The sequence below is a fragment of the Nicotiana tomentosiformis genome, chromosome 1 (genome assembly GCF_000390325.3).
Source record: "Nicotiana tomentosiformis chromosome 1, ASM39032v3, whole genome shotgun sequence".
NCBI lineage: Eukaryota > Viridiplantae > Streptophyta > Magnoliopsida > Solanales > Solanaceae > Nicotiana > Nicotiana tomentosiformis.
The window spans coordinates 98,678,639-98,704,670 of NC_090812.1; the positions used below are offsets into that span (position 1 = coordinate 98,678,639).

Consider the following 26,032-nt stretch of genomic DNA (forward strand, 5'->3'; position numbering starts at 1 on the left):
TCGAAATAATTGACCCCTTTGTCAAAGTTTCTATCCTGGTCGTCTTTCTTCCCGTGTAATTGCTAGCTGGGAACCACGACTACACTGGCGGATCCAAAATGAAACGATATGGGTAGTGACAATAGCAAGGATTTTTCACTAAAAAGTACTATCACGAAAAAGTTAAAAGGGTATCAATATATAATAAAAAAAATTTATCGAGCTAATTAGTAATTTTCAGATGAAGGGTGCCGGTTGATACACCTTGATTACACGTGGCTTCGCCATTGCGTATCGCTTCACGAGAATCTAATAACTTTTGCTCAGGCTCTGAATATATATTAAAATTTGATTAAATATTTATAAATATTCAATTGCAAACTCAGTTATTATTGTATATTACCTTGAGTTAACAAGGAATCAAAATAAAGGCAATGGATACACTCTTCTTTTTTTTCCTGACTGCCCATTAAAGCAAATTTGAACTATTGGCTGCCACTTAAAACATTCTTGATGAAGAAGAGTTGCATTGTTCATTTGATAATTACCAAAATAAATATAATCAAAAAACACACTTCCAGTAATAACTTTATCTAGCTTTAGTGTACTATTGATCAGGCATGGAAAAATTAAAACTTTTAAACGTAGTGAAACCTCCATCTACCACTAGGTTTTGGCCACTAACATACTTGGCATCATCACTAGCTAAATATAGAGCAGCATTGGCCACATCAATGGGCTCACAGTAGGCCCCTTTTAACTCACTTGCATTATTTACCATTTTAGCAAGTTGCTGAGCCTCCACTTCCGGGAAAAACAGTTTCATTTCATCAACTGTTAATGGTGTTGGAATTGCAAAGGGCGATATGCAATTGATTCTGATTCCGTTCTTGCATAGCTCCGGTGTTACAGATCTCATAATTCCGATTATGCAGGATTTGGATGTCGAATATGTGAATGGCGCTAGACCTCCCATTACACCAGTAACGCTAGCTGTGCACAAAATGGAACCGGTTTGTCGCGGAATCATCACCCGAGCGGCGTGCTTGATTCCTGCCACCACACCTCCTACGTTAATAGCCATGACGCGGTTGAATGCACCGAGGTCAAGGTCCATGATGCTTGGTGGAGTACTACATGCAATGCCTTAACAGAGACGGATTAAGAATTTAGTAAAAGGAAAAGTTCAAGTTCGATTATTTATTGAGGTGTAAAAGATATTTAAAAAAATAAAATCAATAATTATGTCATATGTAAACTGTTTTATCCTGTATTGGCCTCTGATTATACCTGCATTGTTGTACATTATGTCGAGCTGTCCGTGGCTAGAGACGGCGAAATCCACGGCGTTGGAGATGTCGGATTCTTTGGATACATCACAGACCACAAAGGTGGCGTTTGGTCCGAGCTCGGAGGCTGTTTCTTCGCCGAGCTGCCTGCGTATATCTGTGATTATGACCTTGGCACCGTTGCTGATGAATTTAGCGGCGGTTTCTTTGCCGATGCCACTTGCTGCCCCTGTGATCAGCGCCACTTTGCCTTCTAGTTTCCTTACATTCACAAAATTATTTTCAGCTTCGGATAACCAACTTGGTGATGGTTTGGAAAAAAAACAAGGTTGAAAACCTTTTTGGCCAATTTTTGAACTTGTGTTTGTTTGATATTCTTTTGTAAAAATAAAAAGTTACATTACCTTTTTGTTTAAGATTTGAATTAGTTTTCAAGTTTTTGGAAAATTTAAAAAACAGCTTTTAGGTGTTTAAAGTACGGTCATGTGACATCAATTTTAGTAATATACTCAGAATAAGAGAGAGACCTTTCTGTGTGAGTAGAAAACTCCTTATTGAAGGTTTGGAGTAGCAAGGATGTGGAGGTGATCATGCTCCTGGAGTTAAGTTAGAAATAAGAAGAACAAAATGAAATGGAGATTAGGTATAGTACGCGGAAATATGTGAGTCAGAAAAAAAAAAGTACGAGAAAATGAAAACAAAAGTAAATACGTCAATGGCAGGGCCAGGGATCCATTTTTAACACTATACTAAGAAATCATCGCCAAATTTGGACCATTCGAATAGCCTGTCTTTTATTAAATTAGACCAATAATTGCCAATAACATACGGAATAGATTTTGCATTAAGCTGAATTCAGAGACAATTGATAAGAAACGTCATCTCTTTTAGTGCTTCAAGCTGTTAGAAAGATTGATGAGAGCTGAGAGCTAGAATAACCTCGAAGCTATCCTCTTCAACATGTTGGCTTCTTCTTCTTCTTAAGGGATCGGAGATGGAGCTTTCGGAGATAAAGTGATAAAAAGAGTCCCTCTTAGTATTCACTCTCTCAGGCCAATAGTGTGTTAAATGAATTCAGCGGGCTGGAGTCTAAATAGAAAACATGAGCACGTCAACAACGCACATGTGAAAATACCTAAGCGCTTGGATTTGGATTATGGGAGTAATGCAAGAATTAGAATGTAAAGATTAAAGTGATAGAATTATTTCTTGTTAGATATTTAATTTGGTTTAATGTTATACTAGTTTAAATTTTATGCATTAATGATGTAAAATATTTACACAAAGCTGGTCACTTATTAGATATATAAGTATAAGTATTAGATATATACTTATAGGTAAAAATTTCTTGGTTAGCATTAATTATTGTAGTATATGATACATATACATTTATATGTGGAGGATAACAAGGACAGAAAAATCATTGGCGTGAAATTGGAATAGTATACCACGTGGTGCAAAGGTTCAAAGGCTAAGCTACTCCAATCACATTAAAAACAGCTGGGTCACTTCATTACAAGTTGAAAGTTGCAACAATAAAATCAAGAATGCAAAATCACATATTGCCTCTTCTTGACTGTTTCAAACTCTGAGCTATCTCATTGATAACAAGGTATCAAATTAAAATAACAGAAAAGGTCTAAATATGCGCTTGTACTATATGAAATTGAGCACATTTGTTTTTCGTTAATACTTTAGCTCAAGAATGCCTTTACCGTTACATAGTTGGTCCATATATGCCTTTAGAGTCACACAGTTGGCCCATATATGTCATTTTCGAAACGAAAACCACTCAAACTAATTAGATCTTTCGTTAATTGTATTAAAGTGTATTACAAATACTATTTCCTTTTTATTAGTATATTTTTTTCTTTACCTTTCTCTTTTCTTTCTTCTTTTTTCTTTTCTTCTCTTTTTTTTTCCTTTTTCTTTCTCCCTTATCCGATTTCCTCCGTGTTGCTGATGTCTTCTCCATTTTCGTCACCAATTTCACTTGACAAAACTCATGAATTCCAATTACTCAGAAAATTCTCTCATAAGGTAATCAAGTTCCAATTTCACTGGCCCTCTAAATAAACGAAATTAAATTGTTCCATAAATTATGGTTTAAACTTTAAAATAATAAAAACATCTCAACCTTTAACAATACTCAAAAGACCAAAATATTTAAATTATTTTCAGAAAGATAATTTAATGATTAAAAGCCCAGAGTTCAAGTTCTAGTGTTATAAATTTGAGTTGTTAGTCTTTTTTTATCTTTTTTCAACTTGACATTTTCTATTTTTTTTATTAACTATGTAAATTAGGGGTGTACATGAACCGCGTTGGTTCGGTTGTTATCAAAACCAAACCAAACCAATTATATCGATTTGGATTGGTTCGATTTTGTTGGATTTTTTGGGTTTTTTGTTACATAAATATTATTTCAATCTTACTTTGTTAATTTTTTATAACTAAATATATGTTCAGTAAAAATTAAAAAATTGACAAACATATGACATTAAAATATTCTTATGGGAGAATTTTCTTAGTAATTGGAATTCATGAGTTTTGTCAAGTGAAATTGGTGACGAAAATGGAAAAGACACCAACAATGGAGGAAATCGAATAAGGGAGAAAGAAAAAAGAAAAACAAAAAGAGAAGAAAAGAAAAAAGAAGAAAGAAAAGAGAAAGGTAAAGAAAAAAATATACTAATAAAAAGAAAATAGTGTTTGTAATACACTTTAATATAATTAACGAAAGAGCTAATTACTTTGGGTGGATTCCGTTTCGAAAATGGCATATATGGGTCAACTGTGTGACTTTAAGGGCATATATGGACCAACTATGTGATGGTAAGGGCATTCTTGAGCTAAAGTATTAACGAAGAGCAAATATACTCAATTTCGTATAGTACAAGGGCGTATTTGGACCTTTTTCATTAAAATAAAGACAATAGAGCACTCTCTTTTGCAATTTGCAGTGTCTGCAATTGTGAAGTTCACGCTAATATTCTCGAAAATCATCGGAATTATTGTCCCTTTTCTTTTTCGTTTTAAATTGAATTCGTTTGCTTCATCAAGAGAGCTAAGGGTGGTCGATCCTATAACTTTTTGGATTTTTCACTTAAAAGGTTGCCGTCTTAGCCGTTTGTGTAATTGGATGAATCTTGAAATATTAAATAAATTGGAGATAAAGTTAATTGACATATACCCCCTCCCCCTCTTTTTTTTTATAGGCAAGTAGCCTTGTGATAGTTGGTAGGATACACTATAAATCATGCGTATTGTTATAGTATTTTTTATGGAACAATTATTTATTTTTATTCAATTCAATAAAGTTTTATTTTAAATAAATCATGTATCTGTCTATGTGTCTTTTGCTTAGCAGATGATTTAGTATACAGAGTTTAGCTTATACACAGAAGATTAAATCATCGATTCATATAAGTCATTAAGTTTATGTTCACAATCTAATGATGGAATTGGACAAACCATCGGAATGGTTGTAGCATAAGATTAAATATAATTTATCTTGATTGTGAGAATGGTTTAATTCCGACTTCTTGTGCTAGTACATTTTGTATGTATTGAACGGATCAAGTAGAGATAAGTATTTTATATTGACTTAATAAAATAATTTCTCTAGTCCATTCAACATACTTATACTCGTAATCTTGATATAATTATTATTAGTTGTGTGTGTAATTTATTATTTTAATTTATTAAAAGGCGAGATTCTTTTGTGGATCATTAAGCCTGGTAAATTAGACAGTAATAATATATATTGGCGAAATAATAATTAGTTGATAGAATCCATGTCTCGCCTTTGAGATTGATGATAATCCTTTATGAAAGCTTATAAGTTTTCATGTGTAAATCTGACCGGTGAATTTTGTATCCGACACTTGAAATAAGTTAAGCGAAAGCCTAAAGGAAGTAATTAATAAATTAAATTGTCAGTAATTTAATTTGATTGATTAGTATCCGAATCTTAACATGGGGAGTTAAATAAGATTTTATGGAAGAATTTTGAAATTGAACGAAGGAGTGCAATTACGAATTTTTTGTAGAATAATTCGTAATTTATTATGGTAAAAATTAATTTCGAAATTCGAAATCTATATATATATATATATATATATATATATATATATATATATATATATATATATATAAGCCAATAGTAGATGAGGTGGCATCTCTCTTAGGCATCATTTGTATTCATCTTTTTTGTCCATTTTTTTTACCCTCTCAACTTAAAATCAATTTTTTTTTACTTTCTTAACTTTTTAAAAATACTGGAAACAAAATTCAAATCACTTCTTTTGGTTACAAACAAAACCGTCGCTTCCTTTAACAATTTTCGCACCATCAGTCACACACATTTAATATCAGTTGTAAACCTTCATGTGCCATATTAAAATCCCTAAAAAAACACGACTCTTCATTAAACTTAATAGTATGTATACCAGGTAAAAACCTTTTCACCAGCTTCCCGGATTAACTTCTTTTATTCCCATCCTAAAAATTCACCTTTGTTTGTGACTATTCTATGGGTGGTGGAAGTAATATTTCTATTTCACTAATCTTTGATTAGCTTATTTAAGTTTATCAATTACGTAGTTCAATTTCTTTTTTAGACTGGTCGTAGTTACATTTTAAACTTTAACAATCTTAATGGAAGAAAATATATGTTTTCTTTATTGTTATATATATTTGTGTTTCTCTGGTCTTCAGAGTTACACTAGCACCATGGGTGTGGAGTGTGGACTGTGGACTTTGTAAGTGAATCCTCCCATTGTTTGTAATGTCTCATACATTTAGTAATGATTCAGATAATGCATATTAGCACTAACAATTGTCTTCTTTCTTTTTTTTCTACAAAATTCGAACAGTTGAACAGGATGGGAAAACCATTAAACTTCAATTTGTAAGTATCTAATTCTGCCTTGGCCATTCATGTACTGCAAGGAATAGAAGTCTGCCTGCATTATGGTTATAAGTTACCTTTTTATACTAATGAACAAAAAGGCAAAAGAAAAACAAAGAGCCACACTCTATATCGTTTGCTATGAAAGTACAAGAGGGGTGAATTGTAACCGATTTAAAAATCCTAGTATCCTAGTATATATATATAATTGAGGGACCTTAGCAGATGATGTGACAAGTCTCTTTAACCAGCATACACATTTTTCTAATTTCTGAAATTTTTGACTTCTTTCATATTTTTTCCGTTTATGTGCTATAGTTACAAATCCAAAAGGCACGTCTTCAATTCTCTTAATTGCACCTCCTCTCTTTCCTTTTATTTCTCCTATCACTTCCTAACAATGGTAACGGTTGCACCTAATACTTCTTTTTCTTTGAGAATTTCCAGCAATCATAACTCTTTAATTTCCTTCAAATAGACGTGTCATTTACTTTTGTTAACTTGGCCTTGATCCTTTCCCTTGCCTTCGATCTATTATCATCTCTATCTAAATATTTTCTCAAAAAACCTTCCTGTATTGATAAAAAATAAATGTTACACATAGAATTATATGAGGATGATAGGGCAAGATACGTGGATCACTAAGAAGATGACAACTGGAGTGTCGCATTAAAAGATTCACAATTTACAACAGGTACGAACAAATCACTCACGAGACGAAAGGGTACGGTTGCTCGAGCCTAAATTACCCAGTGAAGAGACACATGCAGGATGAATCAAGATAGTAAAGAGGGAAGATTCATGAACCTCTAATTAATATGGAAGAAGAATCAGAACTGTTACAGAATCTTCATGAACAGTTACGGTTGCCAATTATAATGTTTCATTAATGTCATTAATGCTCATAATGATTCGGTCATTAAAAGGAAGAAACGTTATATTTGTAAATTCCTATATAAGGGAAGGGAATTTCACTTGTAAGGACACGTTCTGATGAACATTGAAATATAATTGCTTTCTTGTGCTTTCTATTGATTATTTTGTTATTTCTGATTCTGATTTCCTTTCTTATTTTTGAGAGAATATTGAATTTCTTGATTATCAGTAACCCGAGTACTTCTAAAAATAGGCTTTGACTAAGAATCTAATTCTTTGGTTAAACAAATTGGTTCTGTTATCGGGAATCTCATAATCTTCTCTTACTTTCCAAATCACTCTCTCTCAATCGAATCATGTCGAATGTCAATGAAAACAACTAACGGGTGGAAGGAACTCCAATTCCATCACCTCAGGGAACTCCACACAATTCAAGAGAAGCATCACGAGAAAGATCCACTACTCATAACAATGAACAACATGCAAATGAACAAACTGTTGAGCAGGATGCTGTGAAGAAGTTAATTGCTGAGTACGTGAATGATGCTCTCCAGGCTTTCGTGAGGGGACTACCAGTTATGCCACCCACACCTCCACCAAACAATACTGCAACTGTGAAAATTCCACGGTCAGGGTTGGTTAATTCTGGAAGCGGAGGAACTCCCAACGAGTCACGTGATGGGAGACCAGGTACGCCTAATAATTCTGATTTACAAACTTTAATACTAACCTTGCAGAAACAGGTGAAAGAACAAAATGACCGTATTGAGCAAATACCCGGCGTACCACCTGTGATCAAAGGAATTGATTCCGACAAATATTCATAACAACCATGGAAACCAAGCGCAGCTCCATTACCAACTCCCAAAAAATTCAAAATGCCTGACATCCCGAAATACGATGGAACGATCGATCCACGTAACCATGTCACTGCATTCACCACGGGAGTAAAAGGCAATGATTTAACCAAGCAGGAGATTGAATCTGTGCTGGTCAAAAAGTTTGGGGAAACACTTACTAAAGGAGCGTTAACATGATACTCTCTTTTACCTGAAAATTCTATCGACTCTTTTGCTGAGTTTGCAGATCTATTTATAAAAGCACACTCGGGTGCACAAAAAGTTGAAAAGCGAATGGAGAATATATTCAAAGTAAAGCAAGGAGATACAGAATTGCTTCAAGAATTTGTAGGCAGATTCCAATGTGAAAGAATGTTGCTACCAAGAGTACCCGACTATTGGGCAGCCATGGCATTTGCAAACAACTTAAACGAAAAAAGTTCAGAAGCTACGAGGAGGCTTAAAGAGAGCCTACGTGAATTCCTTGCCACGACATAGAATGATGTCTATAATAGGTACAGTACCAAATTACGAATCAAAGAAGATATCATAGCTCAGTCAAGGGTTGAAGAAAAAATAGGTTCGAGGCGGTCGGAATCTGAGAAGAGGTCCGGTAAGAATAGGTACGAGACTTATATGGGACCTTCGGGGCGAGAAGCTCGTTCTAAATTTGAAAACATGCGGGCTGACCACAGGTTCGTAAATAGAGAATCAGGTTCGTCATCGTCAAGATTCAGCAAAGATCGAGGTGAACGCAACAAAGATGCTAATACAAATGTAAGGATTAGGGACTACAATTTTAACGTAAGTACCTCCGAGTTGGTCGTTGTTTTAAGAAGTATGAGGAATAAGGTACGATGGCCTAAAGAGATGAGATCAAATCCAAATAGAAGAAACCCAGACTTTTAGTGCGAGTTCCATAATGACCACGGCCATAGAACATCAGACTGCAGATTATTACAAGGTGGGGTGGAACATTTATTGAAGCAGGGCTATCTGACGGAATTGTTCAGCGAGAAAGGAAAACAAGCTTACATGAAAAATAGGCAAGAGCCCCCATAACCTCCGTCACCAAAGAGAACAGTAAATGTGATAAACAGCGGAGAAGAAGTCAATGGCGTAACCTATACAGCTGCGAGAAAAACAACAAAGTTCACAATAACTCACGGGAAGCGAACTCGCCAAACTCTGGAAGACAGCAACATAACCTTTGATGATGCAGATGTCGATGGATTAATGATTCCTCACAACGATGCACTGGTAATATCTTTACTTCTTTATACATGATACTAATATAAAACGAGTTTTGATTGACCCAGGTAGCTCCGTGAACTTCATTCTATTACGAGTGGTGAACGAAATACTGATGGTCGATCGTGTAGTTCCAAAATCACGTTCCTTATCTGGGGTTGATAACTCAACCGTTGTTACAAAGGGCGAGATTGAACTAAGAACATACGCAGAAGAGGTCATCAAAGAAACAAAATTTCAAGTGATACACACAGATATGGCCTATAATATAATTCTTGGGAGGCCGTGGATTCATGGTATGGATGCTGTGCCATCCACATTACATCAGGTTATCAAATCCCCTTCAAAATGGATAATTCAACAAATTCGAGGAGATCAACAAACTTCAAGGAGCATCAATTTGGTGATACAACCAAGTCAAAAAGATACGAGTGTAAGTGATAAAGATGCGGTAAATCAAATTTCAATAGAAACTGTATCAAAACAAACAGACGTGGACTCTAGACCAGATGTAATTCAAGAGCCATAGGAGAACGAAAACATTAAAACAACGATTGAGAAGCTTGAAGCTGTTCCACTTTTCGAACAATGGCCAGACCGAAGAATTCATATCGGAGCAAGGTTAAACCCAGATAGGAGAGGAAAGTTAATTGAATATTTAAAAGCTAACGCGAATTATTTTGCATGGTCCCATTCAGATGTGACAGGTATACCTCCAAAGGTGATGACTCATAAATTAAATGAAGATCCATCATTCATACCTGTCAAACAAAAGAAGAGGAAGCAAGCATCATTCAAAAAATCAAGTGATCGATGAAGAGGTACAGAAACTCTTAAAGATCGATTCAATACGCAAGGTAAAATATCCTAATTAGCTAGCTAATACTGTGGTTGTTCCGAAAAAGAACGGTAAATAGAGAGTTTGTGTGGATTACACTGACTTAAATAAAGCGTGCCCGAATGATTCATTCCCTTTACCGCATATAGATCAATTGATTGATGCTACCGCAGGCCACGAATTATTGAGCTTTCTAGATGCGTATTTTGGTTATAATCAAATAAAAATGGACCCCTTAGACGAAGAAAAAAAATTCATTTATTACAAACAGGGGGACTTATTGTTACAAAGTCATGCCTTTTGGCTTGAAAACTAATGGAGCCATGTATCAGAGGTTGGTGACCAAGATGTTCCAAGAACACCTGGGGAAGACGATGGAAGTGTACATTGACGATATGTTGGTCAAGTCTACACAAGCGGAAGATCATTTTCAAGATCTTTCAACTACATTCGAGAAAGACTATTTGTTTATCTTGCAGTTGCAGAAGTAGCTGTAAGTGCAGTTTTAGTAAGGGAGGACAAAGGTAAACAATATCCTATTTATTATGTTAATAAATCTTTATTAGATGCTGAGACTAGATATCCTCATCTAGAAAAACTAGCTTTAGCATTAGTCATGGCAGCTAGGAAATTGAGACCATATTTTCAATGACATCCTATCTCCGTAGTAACTGCATATCCATTAAGGAATATTTTACATAAATAAGAATTGTCAGGAAGATTAGCCAAGTGGGCAATAGAACTAAGTGAATATGACATTATTTATCAACCTAGAACAACAATAAAATCTCAAGTTTTAGCATATTTCGTCGCAGATTTTAATACAAAAATAATTCCTGAAGTAGAAAAGGAGTTACAAATTTTTACTGGAGCTAATCCAGATACGTGGACTTTATTTATTGATGGCTCTTCAAATGTCAAAGGATCCGGTTTGGGTATTGTCTTAATCCCATCCTCAGGTGAAAGTATAAGACAAGCAATTAAATATTACCCTATTACTAACAATGAAGCAGTATGAATCTGTAATTGCAGGTTTGGAACTAGCACGAGAACTCTCCATAGAGCAAATCATGATTAAAAGTGACTCTCAACTGGTAGTCAATTAGATGCAGGGGACTTACACTGCTAGAGAGCCACGAATGCAACAATACTTGGAAAAGGCACGAGAACTGGTCAGGCAATTCCAATCATGGAAGATCGTGCAAATACCCAGGGAAGAAAACACAAAAGCAGACACGTTGGCTAACCTTACTTCAGTTTCAGAAGTAACGAGTGAGGAAAATGCCATTGTAATCCATTTATTTCATTCAGCACATGACCAGGATAAACATAAGGGTAGCTTTAATAATTTAACCTGGATTGGAGAAACGAGATTGTTAATTTTTTGCAGTACGGGATCGTACCTGAAGGAAAGAAAGAATCTCAAGTGCTTCGACGAAAAGCTGCTCGTTACTGCCTAATTCGAGATAATTTATATCGAAAAATATTTGGCAGTCCATTAGCAAGGTGCCTTGGACCCAATCAAACGGAGTACGTGATGAGGGAAGTACATGAAGGACATTGCGGAAATCACGCAGGTGGAAGATCTTTAGTTAAAACACTAATCAGGGCAGGATACTACTTGCCTAAGATGGAAGAAGATGCGGAAAATTTTGTAGCCAAGTGTGATAAGTGTCAACGATATGCCAACAATAAGCATCGACCTGCAGAGTTATTACATACAGTTATTTCCCTATGGCCATTTATGAAATGGGGAATGGATATAGTAGGGCCTTTACCATAAGCTAAAGGAAAGGTACGATTCTTATTAGTATTAACAGATTACTTTTCAAAATAGGTAGAGGCAGCAGCTTTCAAACAGGTATGAGAAAAGGAGGTGAAAGATTTCATTTGGCGAAACATTATATGCCGATTTGGAGTTCCAAAAGAAATCGTATGTGATAATGGCCCATAATTTATAGGCTCGAAAATTACGGAGTTCTTTCAAAGTTGGCAAATCAAACGAATAACCTCTTCATCTTACCATCCAGTGGCAACTAGACAAGCTGAGTCGACGAATAAGATAATCATCAATAATTTGAAGAAGAGACTAGAAAAATCGAAAAGGAGTTGGCCTGAAGAATTACCAGGAGTGTTATGGGCTTATAGAACCACAGCAAAAACAGCCACGAGAGAAACTCCATTTTCGCTTGTGTATGGTTCAGAAGCTTTAATCCCGGTTGAAATAGGAGAACCAAGCACGAGATTCGTATTGGCAACGGAAGATTCGAACGATGAGGAATTAAGAACAAACTTGGACTTACTCGAACAAAGAAGAGAAGCAACTTTAATACGGATAGCAGCACAAAAACAAATCATAGAACGATACTACAATAGAAAGGCTCACCTCAGGTACTTCAAAATTGGGGACTTCGTTCTTAAAAAGGTTTTCCAATCAACGAAAATAACTGGAGCGGGAAAGTCAAATCCAAATTGGGAAGGACCCTATAAAGTTCGAGGTATCGCTGGAAAAGGTGCCTACAAGTTAGAAACCATGGATAGCAAGGTTTTACCCTCGAGTTGGAATGCTGTTCATTTAAAGAAATACTATTTCTGAGCAAAATAAATACCACGGTCAGGTATCGTTCAATTACGATTTTTGTTTTGTATAGTTAATATTATACTAGTAATTTTAGATGATAGACAAAAAGCTGAGCCCACACCAAATAATGATATTAGACCCGAAGGGCAAGCGAAAGCAACATTATTCCCGGTCTAGGGTTGCAACCTTTCTGATGGAAATATAAAGGGTTAAGAAGTCATTATCTAAATTATATATACCTCCGAATCCCGTATGTTTTTCCTTTTCAGGAAATGGACCACATGGAAGGAATAATCAAGTACTCGAGATTTCATACTTCAAAGCTCAAACACTTGGGGGACTATATATATATATATATATATATATATATATATATATATAAGGAAGGCAAAGAAGACTGAAAAAGTCAGAATTCAGGTCAAGCCTATGGTCTACCCAACAAATCGAAAGTTAAGAGCAAAGTCAAGAGCCAACAACGCAAGCCTGATCCAAAAACCTATGAAGAATACACTCGTGGGTTAAAGGCAATATTTAATCATGGGTTGCAAGATATACCCTTGAATTTTGTAAAATCTGTTGTAAAGAAAAAAGTTACGAAAGAGTTATAGATGATACTTGAATATATGTAAAGTATTATACAATTTGAAAGTTCGAATGATACAAAACTTCCTCAAAGTTATTTAAAGAAACGTGTGTGTTCCTATTTCTTCTTTCGTATGTTTACACCATTATGACGTTGAGATGTCTTCTTCATTAAGTGTCGTTTATAGAAGTGCCTCTTTTATAATTCGTGCATGTTCAAAAAGTCATGGAGTATTGAAGCATTTTTAAATGCATAATAAAAGAGTAGAACAGAAACAAAAATTAAATATTATATAAACCCGGTTAAAACTAAGTATAAACTTAGTTCAAACCAAAGTATTTGATATTAAACCCCAAAATGGATCAGGGGTAAAACTTGCCAACCATTCCGCAAATAAAAAAAACAAACACAATAAACTTTCCAAACACAAGTTCACTATGGGGCAGATTCTAAAGTAGTACTATCAGCAGCGGAAGAAGTCAAGATGGCATCATCAACAGCAGCAGAAGGTTCGACTTGAGCAGGAGAGATTTGAACACTAACTTCACCAGGAGTAAGTTCATTACTCTCGGGAATGCCGACCTCAGGTGAGGAAAGGTTTTGACTCTGCTGAGTTTTTTCAATGGTTTCCTTAGTTTTTGCAATCTCAGCAGTCAAGTCAAAACCTTCCTGGTTAGCCTCCATCAAAGTCTCGAGGCGCATGTTCAAGAAAGCCCAGCTTACATCAAGAGTTGATTTTCCTCAAGGGCCTCATAATCCCTCTCCCATTGCTCAATTTCGGCCTCCAACTCTGCTTTTTCAGTCAAAGTAGAATCATAAGAAGTTTGTAAAGGGGCGAGTGATCTCTCTAAGAACTGGACCTTGTTAGAAGATGCACGGAGGTCTTCTTGAGCCTGAGTGAGCGTTTGAACAAGCTCCCCAGCATAGACTTCCTTCTAATTAAGCAGTTCTTTTAGACCCCTAATTTCCTCAGTAGCTTTAGAAAGCTGCTCGACAAATGAAGACTCAAGGAGGTCTTTATCCTTGCCCAATTGACTGGAAGAGGCTTTTTCAATCGCCAATTATGCTGCCATCACTTTCACTTGCTGTTCCAAAGCACACTTTTCCTCATCTAAAACTTCTTTATCTAACTGAAGGCCTTCAAATTGTTCTTTCCAGTTGTCCGGTTCTGTATGATAGTCGTTGACTAAGTGCTCAGTATGGACAATTCTCTTCATCAGCTCTGTGCCTATCAGGTTGATCTACAAAAGGGAAGAAGTAATTATCAAACAAAGATAAAGAAATCGCATGCAAAATAAAAAGCTAAGGCTTATACCTTTAAAGATGAATGGACAATGTCATTCATCCATGTCAAAGAGCTGTGGTTTTCCAATTTAGACTTCTCAACTGGGACAATCAGCGGTTTCAGCCATACATCAGCCTGGCCAGACTTTTTCAAAAGATTACCATCCTCGAGGACTTCAATGGTAACTTTTTTCATCATCCTACTACTACTGGAAGAACCAACTTCAACATGAGAAGTGGTAGCAATAGGGATAGTTGAGGAAGTAAAAATAGCCATGGGAGGAGCAGTGGCAGCAACAACAGTGGCGGAAAACTGAGAACCAATAGGAGCAGATACCGGAAAGGAGGCAAGGGGTGCTTCATCAGAAACTAAGCCAAAGTCTTCACTATCAAACCCATGGGAAAATAACTTTTTTGTAGAGTCACGAGGTGCAGCAATCATCTCTTCATCAGAGCTCACCAAAGTGGCACTTTCAGGCTCATTCACGGGAACTGAATTTAGAGGAGGAGTGGTTTCATCATCCAAAATAACGCATCTCCTAGCCCAAGGCTTACGCACTAAAGATCCCTCCTCTCGTTCCTCTTCACCCTCAGAAACATGAGCTTTCTCTACTTTTCTCTTTGATGAAGAACTCAAAATCATCTCTTGAGCCATGGATAAAGAAAGTCTTGATGAAGCAATAGACGCGGCACTAACACCCCGCATGGGAAACCCTAGCAGAAGAAGAAGTTAGTAAATCTCCAAATAAACATGAAAGAAAGGAAGAAAGTTAAAAGGAAGCATACCATGAGTTTTAACTTTCCAACCAAACCTATGAGAAAGGTATTTCCAAGACCTTCCTTCCATAGGAGCAACCGACAACAATTTTTCTACCCAAGCACGGAAGTCTTGTATTTCTTCAACAACTTCCATGGTTGCTAAAAAGAAAAAAAGACAGCCACGAGATCGTAAGTTTATTCTTCCTTCATAAAATAGAAGAAATATATTTTAAAACAAACTTACGTGTAAAGTTCCATTTTTCTGGAAAAGACATGTTCTCTTCACCCACTAAATCACTTGTGGGAGCAGCAATAAAATGGGCATACTGTCACGGTCTTTATTATCTTCAGGGCTAAACAAAACCTTTTTACTTCTAGCCACGAGAGTAAACACCCCTGAACGAAATAACTTAGGGGAATAAAGATGAAGCAAGTGTTGAAAGGTGAAGGGTAAAGAGGCCAAATTAGCCAGGTATCTTAAACATGCAATAACTCTCCATACAATAGGACCAATTTGTCCTAAGCAAACGTTAAAGAAACGGCAAAATTCTATGATGGCTGGGTCAATAGGTGGTCTAAAACCTAACGTAAAAGGATATGTGTAAACAAAAGAGTAACCAGCTTAGAACGAAGTAATCCCTTGGTTTGAACCAGGAACTAAAATTAGAAAGTCAAATTTCCAATGGCATTCTCTTCGCACAAGAGAAATCAAACCCTTGGTAATTTGGGAAGGATAAACATCAGCACGATCATGGGAAGTCATAGAAGTAACTTGATTTCTAATTGATTCACGATCATTGGAGAAAGACAATTCTGCAGGAATAATTTCGTTAACAGTTGGTTCTCGAATAGGTTCACTCGAATCCCTATTTCTGGCAGAAGATCTATGAGTTGAAGAAGCCCTAGTTCTAAAATAAGAATGGGTATATTGGTTTGATAAGTAGAACCGCGAAAAGATACAGATCCTAAACTACGTAATCTACTACCACTTCTACTCCTAACAGGAGCAGTTGAAGGGCGAAGTTCATCTACAATTGCTACCCTGCGAGGATCGGGGTTTGATGAAGACATGGTTATATAAGAAAATAATGTGCGCTAAAGAACAAGAGCGATTAAAGAAGAAAAACACTGTAGATTGAAGGTTTTGTGAAACTAAAAGTGACTGACGCAGCCGCAAGAAAGCTTTAAAAACCACTGAAGGCCACGTAGCATGTACATTAAATGGAAGTGGCATACGGAGGGATGGTTCTAAAGAAGACGCAATGATACATGGGAAACGGCGGCAAAAAATTCCCGCCATAAATACGTGCCACTTCCCAAATATTCAATTGCAGAATATTCGGCAAGTGGGGCGACTATCTGTATTGGTAAAAAATAAATGTTACACGTGGAATTATATGAGGATGATAGGGCAAGATACGTGGATTACAAAGAAGATGACAACTGGAGTGTCGCATTAAAAGATTCACAATTTACAACAGGTAAGAACAAATCACTCATGAGACGAAAGGGTACGGTTGCTCGAGCCTAAATTACTCAGTGAAGAGATACAGGCAGGATGAATCAAGATAGTAAAGAGGAAAGATTCATGAACCTCTAATTAATATGGAAGAAGAATCAGAACCGTTACAGAATCTTCATGAACAGTTACGGTTGCCAATTATAACGTTTCATTAATATTATTAATGCTCATAATGATTCGGTCATAAAAGGGAAGAAATATTATAACGACCCGGCCGGTCATTTTGAGAGTAATAGTCTCGATCCCCTATTAACAGCTTTCCCCAAATCTTTTTATGCTATTGTGAGCCGGGATGATTGGTTTTGAGTTTCAGAGTGTTTTGAGACACACTAAATGAGAGCTTAAGCCCTAAAATTTGGACCGTAGTTGGAACTATGTGAAGACGACTCCGGAATGGAATTCCATCAGTTCCGTTAGCTACGTTAGGTGATTCTGGGTTTAAGAGCGTGTCCGGATTGTGTTTTGGAGGTTCGTAGCTCATTTAGGCTTGAAATGGCGAAAGTCGAATTTTTTAGAGTTTTGGGCCAGTAGTGAAATTTTTGATATCGGGGTTGTTTTCCGATTCTGTAAGTTGTAGTTGGTCCGTAATGTTGATTATGACTTGTGCGCAAAATTTGAGGTCAATTGGACGTGATTTGATATGTTCCGGCATCGGTTGTAGAATTTTGAAGTTTCAAGTTCTTTAAGTTTGAATTGGAGGGTGATTCAAGATTTTAACGTTGTTTGATGTGATTTGAGAGATTGACTAAGTTTGTATGGTATTTTAGGATTGGTTAGTATGTTTGGTCGAGGTCCAGGGGGCCTCGGGTGTGTTTCATATGCTTAACGAGTCATCTTTGGACTTAGAGAAGTGGCAGATTTCTGGTGTTTTATTGCAGAAAAATCCTTTATCGCGTTCGCGAGAGGTGCCTCGCGATTGCGTATAGAACCTGGGAAAGGCAGCGGAGTTGTTCTTCACGTTGGTGATGTTTTTCCCACGTTTGCGAAGGTGTGGGACCTTAAGCCTACGCGTTCACGATATGGTCCTCGCGTTCGCGTAGAGGAACGGGGCAGAGGAAGCTTCGGGCATTAAGCCTACGCGTTCGCGAAGGGTACGTCAGTGGAAGGTACGCGTTTGCGAGAGTCCCCTCGCATTCGCGAAAGAGGAATTTTGGGCCAGTAGAAGATTGTTCATCGCGTTCGCGATCGTGATGTCGCGTTCGCGAAGAAGAACGCACCTCGGCAGAATTTAAGGTTCAAAAAATGAGGGTTGAGTTCATAACACAAAAATTTGATTGAGAGCTCGGTAGAAGGAAAAATTTGGAGAGATTGTCGGAGGAAGTTTTTGGGTAATGATTCCTAACTCCTTTATGGTTATATTCCACTAATCTATGGTTGATTTCATCGTTTAATTTCGGATTTGGGGTGAGAAATTGAGAAAGATTCTTAGGCTAAAATTTGGGGTTTTGATCGAGATTTTGGTATCGGATTTGAGCAATTTTGGCATGAGTAAACTCGTGAGTGAATGGGTGTTCGTATTTTGCGACTTTTACCCGATTCCGAGACGTGGGCCCAGGGTGACTTTTTGGGCGTTTTTCCTAATTTCACGCTTTAGCTTCGAATTTATTAGCTAAATTAGTTACTCATAGTTATATTTACATTATGCAATTTATTTGAATAGATTTGGGCCATTTGGAGTCGGATACTCGTGGCAAGAATGTGTTATCGAGGTGATTTGAGCGGTTCGAGGTAAGTGGCTTGCCTAACCTTGTGTTGGGAACTTCCCCCTTAGGATATCTTGATATTATTTGGTGTGTGGGCGCCGTGTACGTAAGGTGACGAGTACGTACACGGGCTATTATTGCAAAAAAAAAAATCCTGTTTAACCTTTTTAAATCATAAATTGCTTCTCTTATTAAGTTGTACTAATATGTTTAATTGTGTAGTTTAGACTAGAAAAGCATGTTTATGTGTTTTAACTGCCTAATTGACATTATGTGCATCATGTTTATCTAAATCCTTATTTGCCTTATCTGTGTCCAGTATAAACTGTATAACTCGATGTCATACCTGTCATTTCATCTTGCGTTGCATATTTACTTTGGGACTACAGACGTATTCCAGGAGATCCCCCTGTACTGCATATTTACTTTGGGACTACGGACGTATTCCAGGAGATCCCCCTGTACTGCATATTTACTTTGGGACTACGGACGTATTCCGGGAGATTCCCCTGTACTGCATATTTACTTTGGGACTACGGACGTATTCCGAGAGATCCCCTAGAACTTCATATTTACTTTGGGACAATGGACGTATTTTGGGAGATCCTCATGTACTGCATATTTACTTTGGGACTACGGACATATTCCGGGAGATCCCCCTATACTGCATATTCATTTGAAACTACGGGACGGTATCCCGAGAGATTTTTCACTGTGTTTACCTTGTTTTGAGCCGAGGGCTCCCTTAACTGTTAAATTTTCGAGAATTTCTTTAACTATGTTACTGTAAATTTCACTTATATCTTTTACTGTTTAATTTATTATATTTTGCTCTGGTAGGACCTTGACCTGACCTCGTCACTATTCGACCTAGGTTAGGCTTGGCACTTACTGGGTACCATTGTGATGTACTCATGCCCTTCCTACACATATTTTCGTGTGCATATCCAGGTACGAGCTATCAGCCTTGGGGTTAGTGCGTGCTGCTGATTCGAGGAGACTTCAAGGTACTTCTGCTTGCGTCCGCAGATCTTCGGAGTCCTCTTCTACTCCCTCGCCTAGAGACTTTCTTTATTACCTTCAGACTTTTGTATAGAGCAGATAGATTATAGCAGCTTGTGACTTAGTGATATTCTGGGTTTTGGGAGAATTATTTTGTATATGCCGAGTGGTACTTCTCTTGGCTATTTATAATATGCAGTTTATCTTTAAAATGTTGTGTTTTCTTTATATTTTTTGCAATATTAGGCTTACCTAGTCGAAAAGACTAGGTGGCATCACGACACCTTACGGAGGGTTAATTTGGGTTGTGACAAGTTGGTATCAGAGCCCTAGGTTCATAGGAGTCGCGAGTCACAAGCCAGTTTATTAGAGTCTCGCGGATCGGTGCGGAGACGTCCGTACTTATCTTCAGTATGTAACTGTTAAGAACAATCATATTCTTTGATTTCCTTGTCGTGCGCGTTATTGACACAAAAACAAATTCTAAGATTCTATTCTATTCTTTCTCACAGATGGTGAAGACCCGCAATGGGAGGACCAACAATCAGGCACCCGAGCTCCCTGCTAGAGCCGCCAAAGGCCGGGGTCGGGGTAGAGGATGACCACGCGGTGCAGCCCGAGCACCTGCGAGAGCTGCGTCAGAGGAGCCCCCAGCAGCTCCAGCTGGAGGGCCAGCACCGGAGATCCCTATTGCTACTCCAGCCCTCCAGGAGACTTTAGCTCAGTTCTTGAGCATGTTCAGCACTCTGGCTCAGGCTGGACTATTTTCGATAGCTCCCGCTACATCTCAGGCAGGGGGAGGGGCACAGACTCCCGCAGCCTGCACCCCTGAGCAGAGGGTCCAGGTTGATCAGGCCCCAAAGTATATTTCTATGCCCCCAGTGGCTTCGGTTCAGCATGAGATCAGGGTAGCTGCTTCTGAGGCAGAGCAGCTCAGACTTGAGAGGTACAAGAAATACCACCCACCTACTTTCAGCGGACTAGCTTCAGATGATGCTCTGGGTTTTCTTGAGGAGTGTCATCGTATTCTCCGCACTATGGGCATTGTGGAGACTAGCGGGGTTTCTTTCAGCGCTTTCCATCTGAGGGGAGCAGCATATCAGTGGTGGCGTGCCTATGAGCTGAGTAGTCCGGACGAGGCAGCCTCTCTCACTTGGACTCAATTTTCAGAGATGTTCTTGCATGAGTATATTCCTCAAGGCCTCATAGATGCTTGGCGCGCAGAGTTAGAGCAGTTACGTCAGGGTTCTATGACTGTGTCGGAGTATACAGTCTGTTTTAGTGGGTTAGCTCGCCATGCACCGGCTCTGGTTGCTACAGTCAAAGAGAGGGTTTGTCGCTTTATTGAGGGACTCCACCCCAGTATTCGGACCAGTATGGCCAGGGAGTTGGAGATGGACATCACTTATTAGCAGGCAGTGAGCATTGCCAGGAGGGTAGAGGGCATGTTTGCCCGGAACAGGGAGGAGAGAGAGGCCAAGAGGTCTCGAGAGACTGGTCATTATTCAGGAGCTTGTGCACCAGCAGCACGCTATGGTAGGGGTTTTGTGAGTTGCCCTGTTCATTCAGCTCTTCCAGCAGCCAGCTGTGTTCCAGCTCCTCCTAGACCTCAGGAGCCCTATTATGCATCGCCAGTATCCAGTATGCCTCCTACTCGAGGTGCTATTGCCGGCCAGTCCAGCAGGCTAGGTTCGAGTTAGTCTCAGCCGTCGCGTCCTTTGAGAGGTTGTTTTGAGTGTGGTGACACTCGTCACCTGGTTAGAGATTGCCCCAGAGGCAGGAGGGGTGCACCTCCACAGACTTATCAGCCTCCACGTGCTCCACTGGGTCCTCCGGCCATTCTTCCAGCACCAGCTGCCACCCCACCTCCTCAGCCAGCTCAAGGTGGAGGTCGGGGAGGTCGAGGTCGCCCTAGAGGGGGAGGTCAGGCCAGGTACTATGCCCTTCCAGCCCGTTTAGAGACCATTGTTTCAGATTCAGTCATCACATGTATTGTCCTTGTCTGTCATAGGGATGCATCAGTATTATTTGACCCAGGCTCTACGTATTCATATGTGTCTTCTTATTTTGCTCCACATTTGGGGATATCTCGGGATTCTTTGAGTTTCCCTGTTTATGTATCTACTCCTGTGGGAGATTCTCTTATTGTGGACTGCGTATATCGATCATGTTTGATTGCTCTTAGTGGTTTTGAGACTAGAGCCAATTTGTTATTACTCGGTATGGTAGATTTTGATGTTATCTTGGGCATGGACTGGTTGTCGCCTCATTATGCTATTCTTGATTGTCACGCTAAGACCGTGACGCTGGCTATGCCAGGTTTTCCGAGATTAGAGTGAAAAGGTACCTTAGAGTATACTCCCCGCAGGGTCATTTCATTTCTTAAGGCTCAGCAAATGGTTGAGAAGGGGTGTGATGCATATTTGGCCTATGTGAGACACGTCAGTATTGATACCCCCACAGTCGAGTTAGTTCCAGTAGTGAGGGACTTCCCATATATGTTTCCAGCTAATCTATCGGGCATGCCGCCCGACAGAGATATTGATTTTGGCATTGATTTGTTGTCGGGCACTTAGCCCATCTTTATTCCTCCATATCGTATGGCTCCTCCTGAATTGAAGGACTTGAGGGAGCAGTTGTAGGAGTTTCTTGATAAGGGCTTCATTCGGCCCAGTGTGTCACCTTGGGGTGCTCTGGTCTTATTTGTGAAGAAGAAGGATGGTTCTATGCATATATGTATTGATTATTGGCAGCTGAATAAGGATACAGTGAAGAACATATATCCTTTGCCTCGCATTGATGATTTATTTGATTAGTTACAGCATGCCAGGGTGTTTTCCAAGATTGACTTGCGTTCTCGCTATCATCAGTTGAAGATTCGGGAGCCGGATATCTCGAAGACTGCTTTCAAGACCAGATATGGTCACTATAAGTTTCTTGTCATGTCATTTGGGCTGACCAATGCCCCAGGAGCCTTTATGCATTTAATGCACAATGTATTCCGGCCTTATCTTGATTCCTTCGTCATTGTGTTTATTGACGACATCCTGGTATATTCCCGGTCTCGGGAAGATCATGAGTAGCACCTGAGGACCGTGCTTCAGACTTTGAGGGAGAAGAGGTTGTATGCAGAATTTTCTAAGTGTGAATTCTGGCTTGATTCAGTGGCATTCTTGGGCCACATAGTGTCTTGTGATGGGATCAAGGTAGATCCAAAGAAGGTGGTGGCAGTGCAGAGTTGGCCTAGGCCGTCATCAGCTACGGAGATCCGCAGTTTCCTTGGTTTGGCGGGGTATTACCATCGCTTTGTGTAGGGATTTTCATCCATTGTAGCACCTATGACCAGGCTGACCCAGAAGGGTGCTCCGTTCAGGTGGACCGAGGAGTGTGAGCAGAGCTTTCAGAAGCTCAAGACAGCTTTGACTACAGCCCCAGTATTAGTATTGCCTATAGGTTCAGGGTCCTACACTGTCTATTGTGATGCCTCGAGGATTGGCCTTGGAGTGGTATTGATGCAGGACGGTAGGGTGATTGCCTACGCGTCTAGACAGTTGAAGGTGCATGAGAAGAATTATCCAGTTCATGATCTCGCGTTAGCAACTATTGTTCACGCACTGAAGATCTGGCGTCATTATTTGTACGGTGTTCCCTGCAAGATTTACACTGACTACCAGAGTTTACAGTACTTGTCCAGGCAGAAGGACCTTAATTTACGTCAGCGGAGGTGGTTGGGGCTACTTAAATATTATGATATCACTATATTATATCACCCGGGGAAGGCTAACATAGTGGCCGACGCCTTGAGTCGTCGGGCAGAGAGTTTGGGGAGTTTGGCATATCTTCCGGTAGCTGAGAGGCCCTTAGCCTTGGATGTTCAGGCCTTAGCCAACCAGTTTGTGAGATTGGATATTTCAGAGCCTAGCCGGAGTGGATTACTTCAGAGGTTAGAGATCCCAGAGTGGAAGTGGGAACGGATCACCATGGACTTTGTAGTTGGACTTCTACGGACTTTGAGAAGGTTCGATGCTATTTGGGTGATCGTGGATCGGCTGACCAAGTCAGCTCATTTTATTCCAGTGTTGACCACTTATTCTTCAGAGAGGTTGGCTGAGATTTATATCAAAGAGATTGTCCGCCTTCATGGTATTCCAATATCCATCATTTCAGACAGAGGTACACAGTTCACATCACGGTTTTGGAGAGCCGTACAGCAGGAGTTGGGTACTAGGGTGGAGTTGAGCACAGCCTTTCACCCTCAGACGGACGGGCAGTCCGAGCACACAATTTAGATTCTTGAGTATATGCTTTGTGCCTGTGTGATGGAGTTCGGAGGGTCATGGGACCAATACTTGCCACTTGGAGAGTATGCTTACAACAACAGTTACTAGTCCAGCATTCAGATGGCACCGTATGAGGCCTTGTATGGTAGGCGGTGCCGGTCCCCAGAAGGATGGTTTGAGCCGGGCGAGACCCGATTGTTGGGTACAGATTTGGTCCAGGATGCCCTGGATAAGGTGAAGGTGATTCAGGAGAGACTTCGCACAGCCCAGTCCAGGCAGAAGAGTTATGCAGACCGTAAGGTTCGTGATTTGGCATTTATAGTTGGTGAGCGGGTCTTGCTTCGGGTATCGCCTATGAAGGGTGTCATGAGGTTCGGGAAGAAGGGCAAGCTGAGCTCGAGGTTCATTGGTCCTTTTGAGATATTGCAGTGAGTTGGGGAGGTTCCATATGAGCTTGCCTTGCCTCCTAGCCTAGCAGGAGTTCACTCGGTATTCCACGTGTCTATGCTCCGGAAGTATCACGGTGATCCGACTCATGTATTGGATTTCAGCTCAGTCCAGTTGGACACGGATCTATCTTATGTTGAGGAGCCAGTAGCTATTTTGGACAGGCAGGTCAGAAAGCTCAGGTCAAAGAATATTGCTTCAGTAAAGGTCCAGTGGAGGGGTCAGCCGGTCGAGGAGGCGACTTGGGAGACCGAGCAGGATATGCGCAGCCAGTACCCTTATCTTTTCATAGTTTCAGGTATGTCTTTATACTTGTTCGAGGACGAATGATTGTTTTAAGATGGGGAGGATGTACCGACCCGGTCGGTCGTTTTAAGAGTAATAGCCCTGATCCCCTATTAGCTGCTTTCCCCAAATCATTTTTTTCTATTGTGACTTGCCGGGATGATTGGTTTTGAGTTTCGCAGTGTTTTGGGACACTTAGTCCCTAAATGAGAGCTTAAGCCTTAGAATTTGGATAGTAGTCGGAACTGTGTGAAGAAGACTCCGGAATGAAATTCCGTCGGTTCCGTTAGCTCCGTTAGGTGATTTTGGGTTTAGGAGCGTGTCTGGATTGTGTTTTGGAGGTTCGTAGCTCATTTAGGCTTAAAATGGCGAAAGTCGAATTGTTTAGAGTTTTGGGCCGGTAGTGAAATTTTTGATATCGGGATCGTTTTCTGATTCCGGAGGTTGGAGTAGGTCAGTAATGTTGAGTATGACTTGTGCGCAAAATTTGAGGTCAATCGGATGTGATTTGATAGGTTCCGGCATCGGTTGTAGAATTTTGAAGTTTCAAGTTCTTTAAGTTTGAATTGGAGAGTGATTCGTGATTTAGCATTGTTTGATGTGATTTGAGAGCTCGATTAAGTTCGTATGGTATTTTAGGATTGGTTGGTATGTTTGATCGAGGTCCCGGGGGCCTTGGGTGTGTTTCGGATACTCAACTAGTCATCTTTGGACTTAGAGAAGTGGCAGATTTCTGGTGTTTTATTGCAGAAAAATCCTTCATCGCGTTCGCGAGAGGTGCCTCGCGATCGCGTAGAGCATCTGGGAAAGGCAGCGAAGTTGTTCTTCGCGTTCGCGATGTTGTTCCCGCGTTCGCGAAGGTGTGGGACCTTAAGCCTACGCATTCGCGATATGGTCCTCGCGTTCGCGTAGTGGAACAGGGCAGAGGAAGCTTCGGGCATTAAGCCTACGCGTTCGCGAAGGGTCCGTCAGTGTAAGGTACGCGTTCGCGAGAGTCCCCTCGCGTTCGCGAAGGAGAAATTTTGGGCCAGTGGAAGATTGTTCATCGCGTTCGCGATCGTGATGTCACGTTCGCGAAGAAGAACGCACCTGGGCAGAATTTAAGGTTCAAAAACGAGGGTTGAGTTCATAACATAAAAATTTGATTGAGAACTCGGTAGAAGGCAAAATTTGGAGAGATTTTCGGAGGAAGTTTTTGCGTAATGATTTCTAGCTCCTTTATGGTTATATTCCACTAATCTATGGTTGATTTCATCGTTTAATTTCGAATTTGGGGTGAGAAATTGAGAAAGATTCTTAGGCCAAATTTGGGGGTTTTGATCGAGATTTTGGTATCGGATTTGAGCAATTTTGGCACGAGTAAACTCGTGAGTGAATGGGAGTTCGTATTTTGTGACTTTTACCCGATTCCGAGACGTGGGACTGGGGTAACATTTTGGGCGTTTTTCCTAATTTCACGCTTTAGCTTCGAATTAATTAGCTAAATTAGTTACTCGTAGTTATATTTACATTATGCAATTTATTTGAATAGATTCGGGCCATTTGGAGTCTGATACTTGTGGCAAGAACGTGTTATCGAGGTGATTTGAGCGATTCGAGGTA

At 39.6% G+C, this 26,032-nt stretch overlaps 3 protein-coding genes across 4 annotated transcripts; 2 read left to right on the top strand and 1 right to left on the bottom strand.

Annotated features, from left to right (window-relative positions):
• Positions 1 to 486: 486 nt before the first annotated feature.
• LOC104113084 (zerumbone synthase-like) lies at positions 487 to 2,542 on the bottom strand. 2 transcript variants are annotated; one of them, XM_009623177.4, is made up of 4 exons: positions 2,208 to 2,540; positions 1,796 to 1,864; positions 1,270 to 1,529; positions 487 to 1,125 (listed from the first exon to the last, which is right to left on the bottom strand). In XM_009623177.4, the coding sequence occupies exons 1-4, from the start codon at positions 2,228 to 2,230 to the stop codon at positions 587 to 589; spliced, it is 891 nt and encodes a 296-aa protein (XP_009621472.1). In that variant the 5' UTR covers positions 2,231 to 2,540; the 3' UTR covers positions 487 to 586. The 2 variants fall into 2 exon arrangements, with proteins under 2 accessions (XP_009621472.1, XP_070044453.1); XM_070188352.1 differs by lacking the exon at positions 1,796 to 1,864 and having other exon boundaries at positions 2,208 to 2,542.
• Positions 2,543 to 8,573: 6,031 nt separating this feature from the next.
• On the top strand, positions 8,574 to 11,767 carry LOC138907428 (uncharacterized). Its single transcript, XM_070198028.1, has 3 exons — positions 8,574 to 8,699; positions 11,097 to 11,273; positions 11,375 to 11,767. Exons 1-3 carry the CDS (start codon positions 8,574 to 8,576, stop codon positions 11,765 to 11,767), a joined length of 696 nt encoding a protein of 231 aa, XP_070054129.1.
• Positions 11,768 to 20,455: 8,688 nt separating this feature from the next.
• Positions 20,456 to 20,830, top strand: LOC138907433 (uncharacterized). The gene has a single exon (XM_070198033.1). It carries the CDS (start codon positions 20,456 to 20,458, stop codon positions 20,828 to 20,830), a length of 375 nt encoding a protein of 124 aa, XP_070054134.1.
• Positions 20,831 to 26,032: the final 5,202 nt, after the last annotated feature.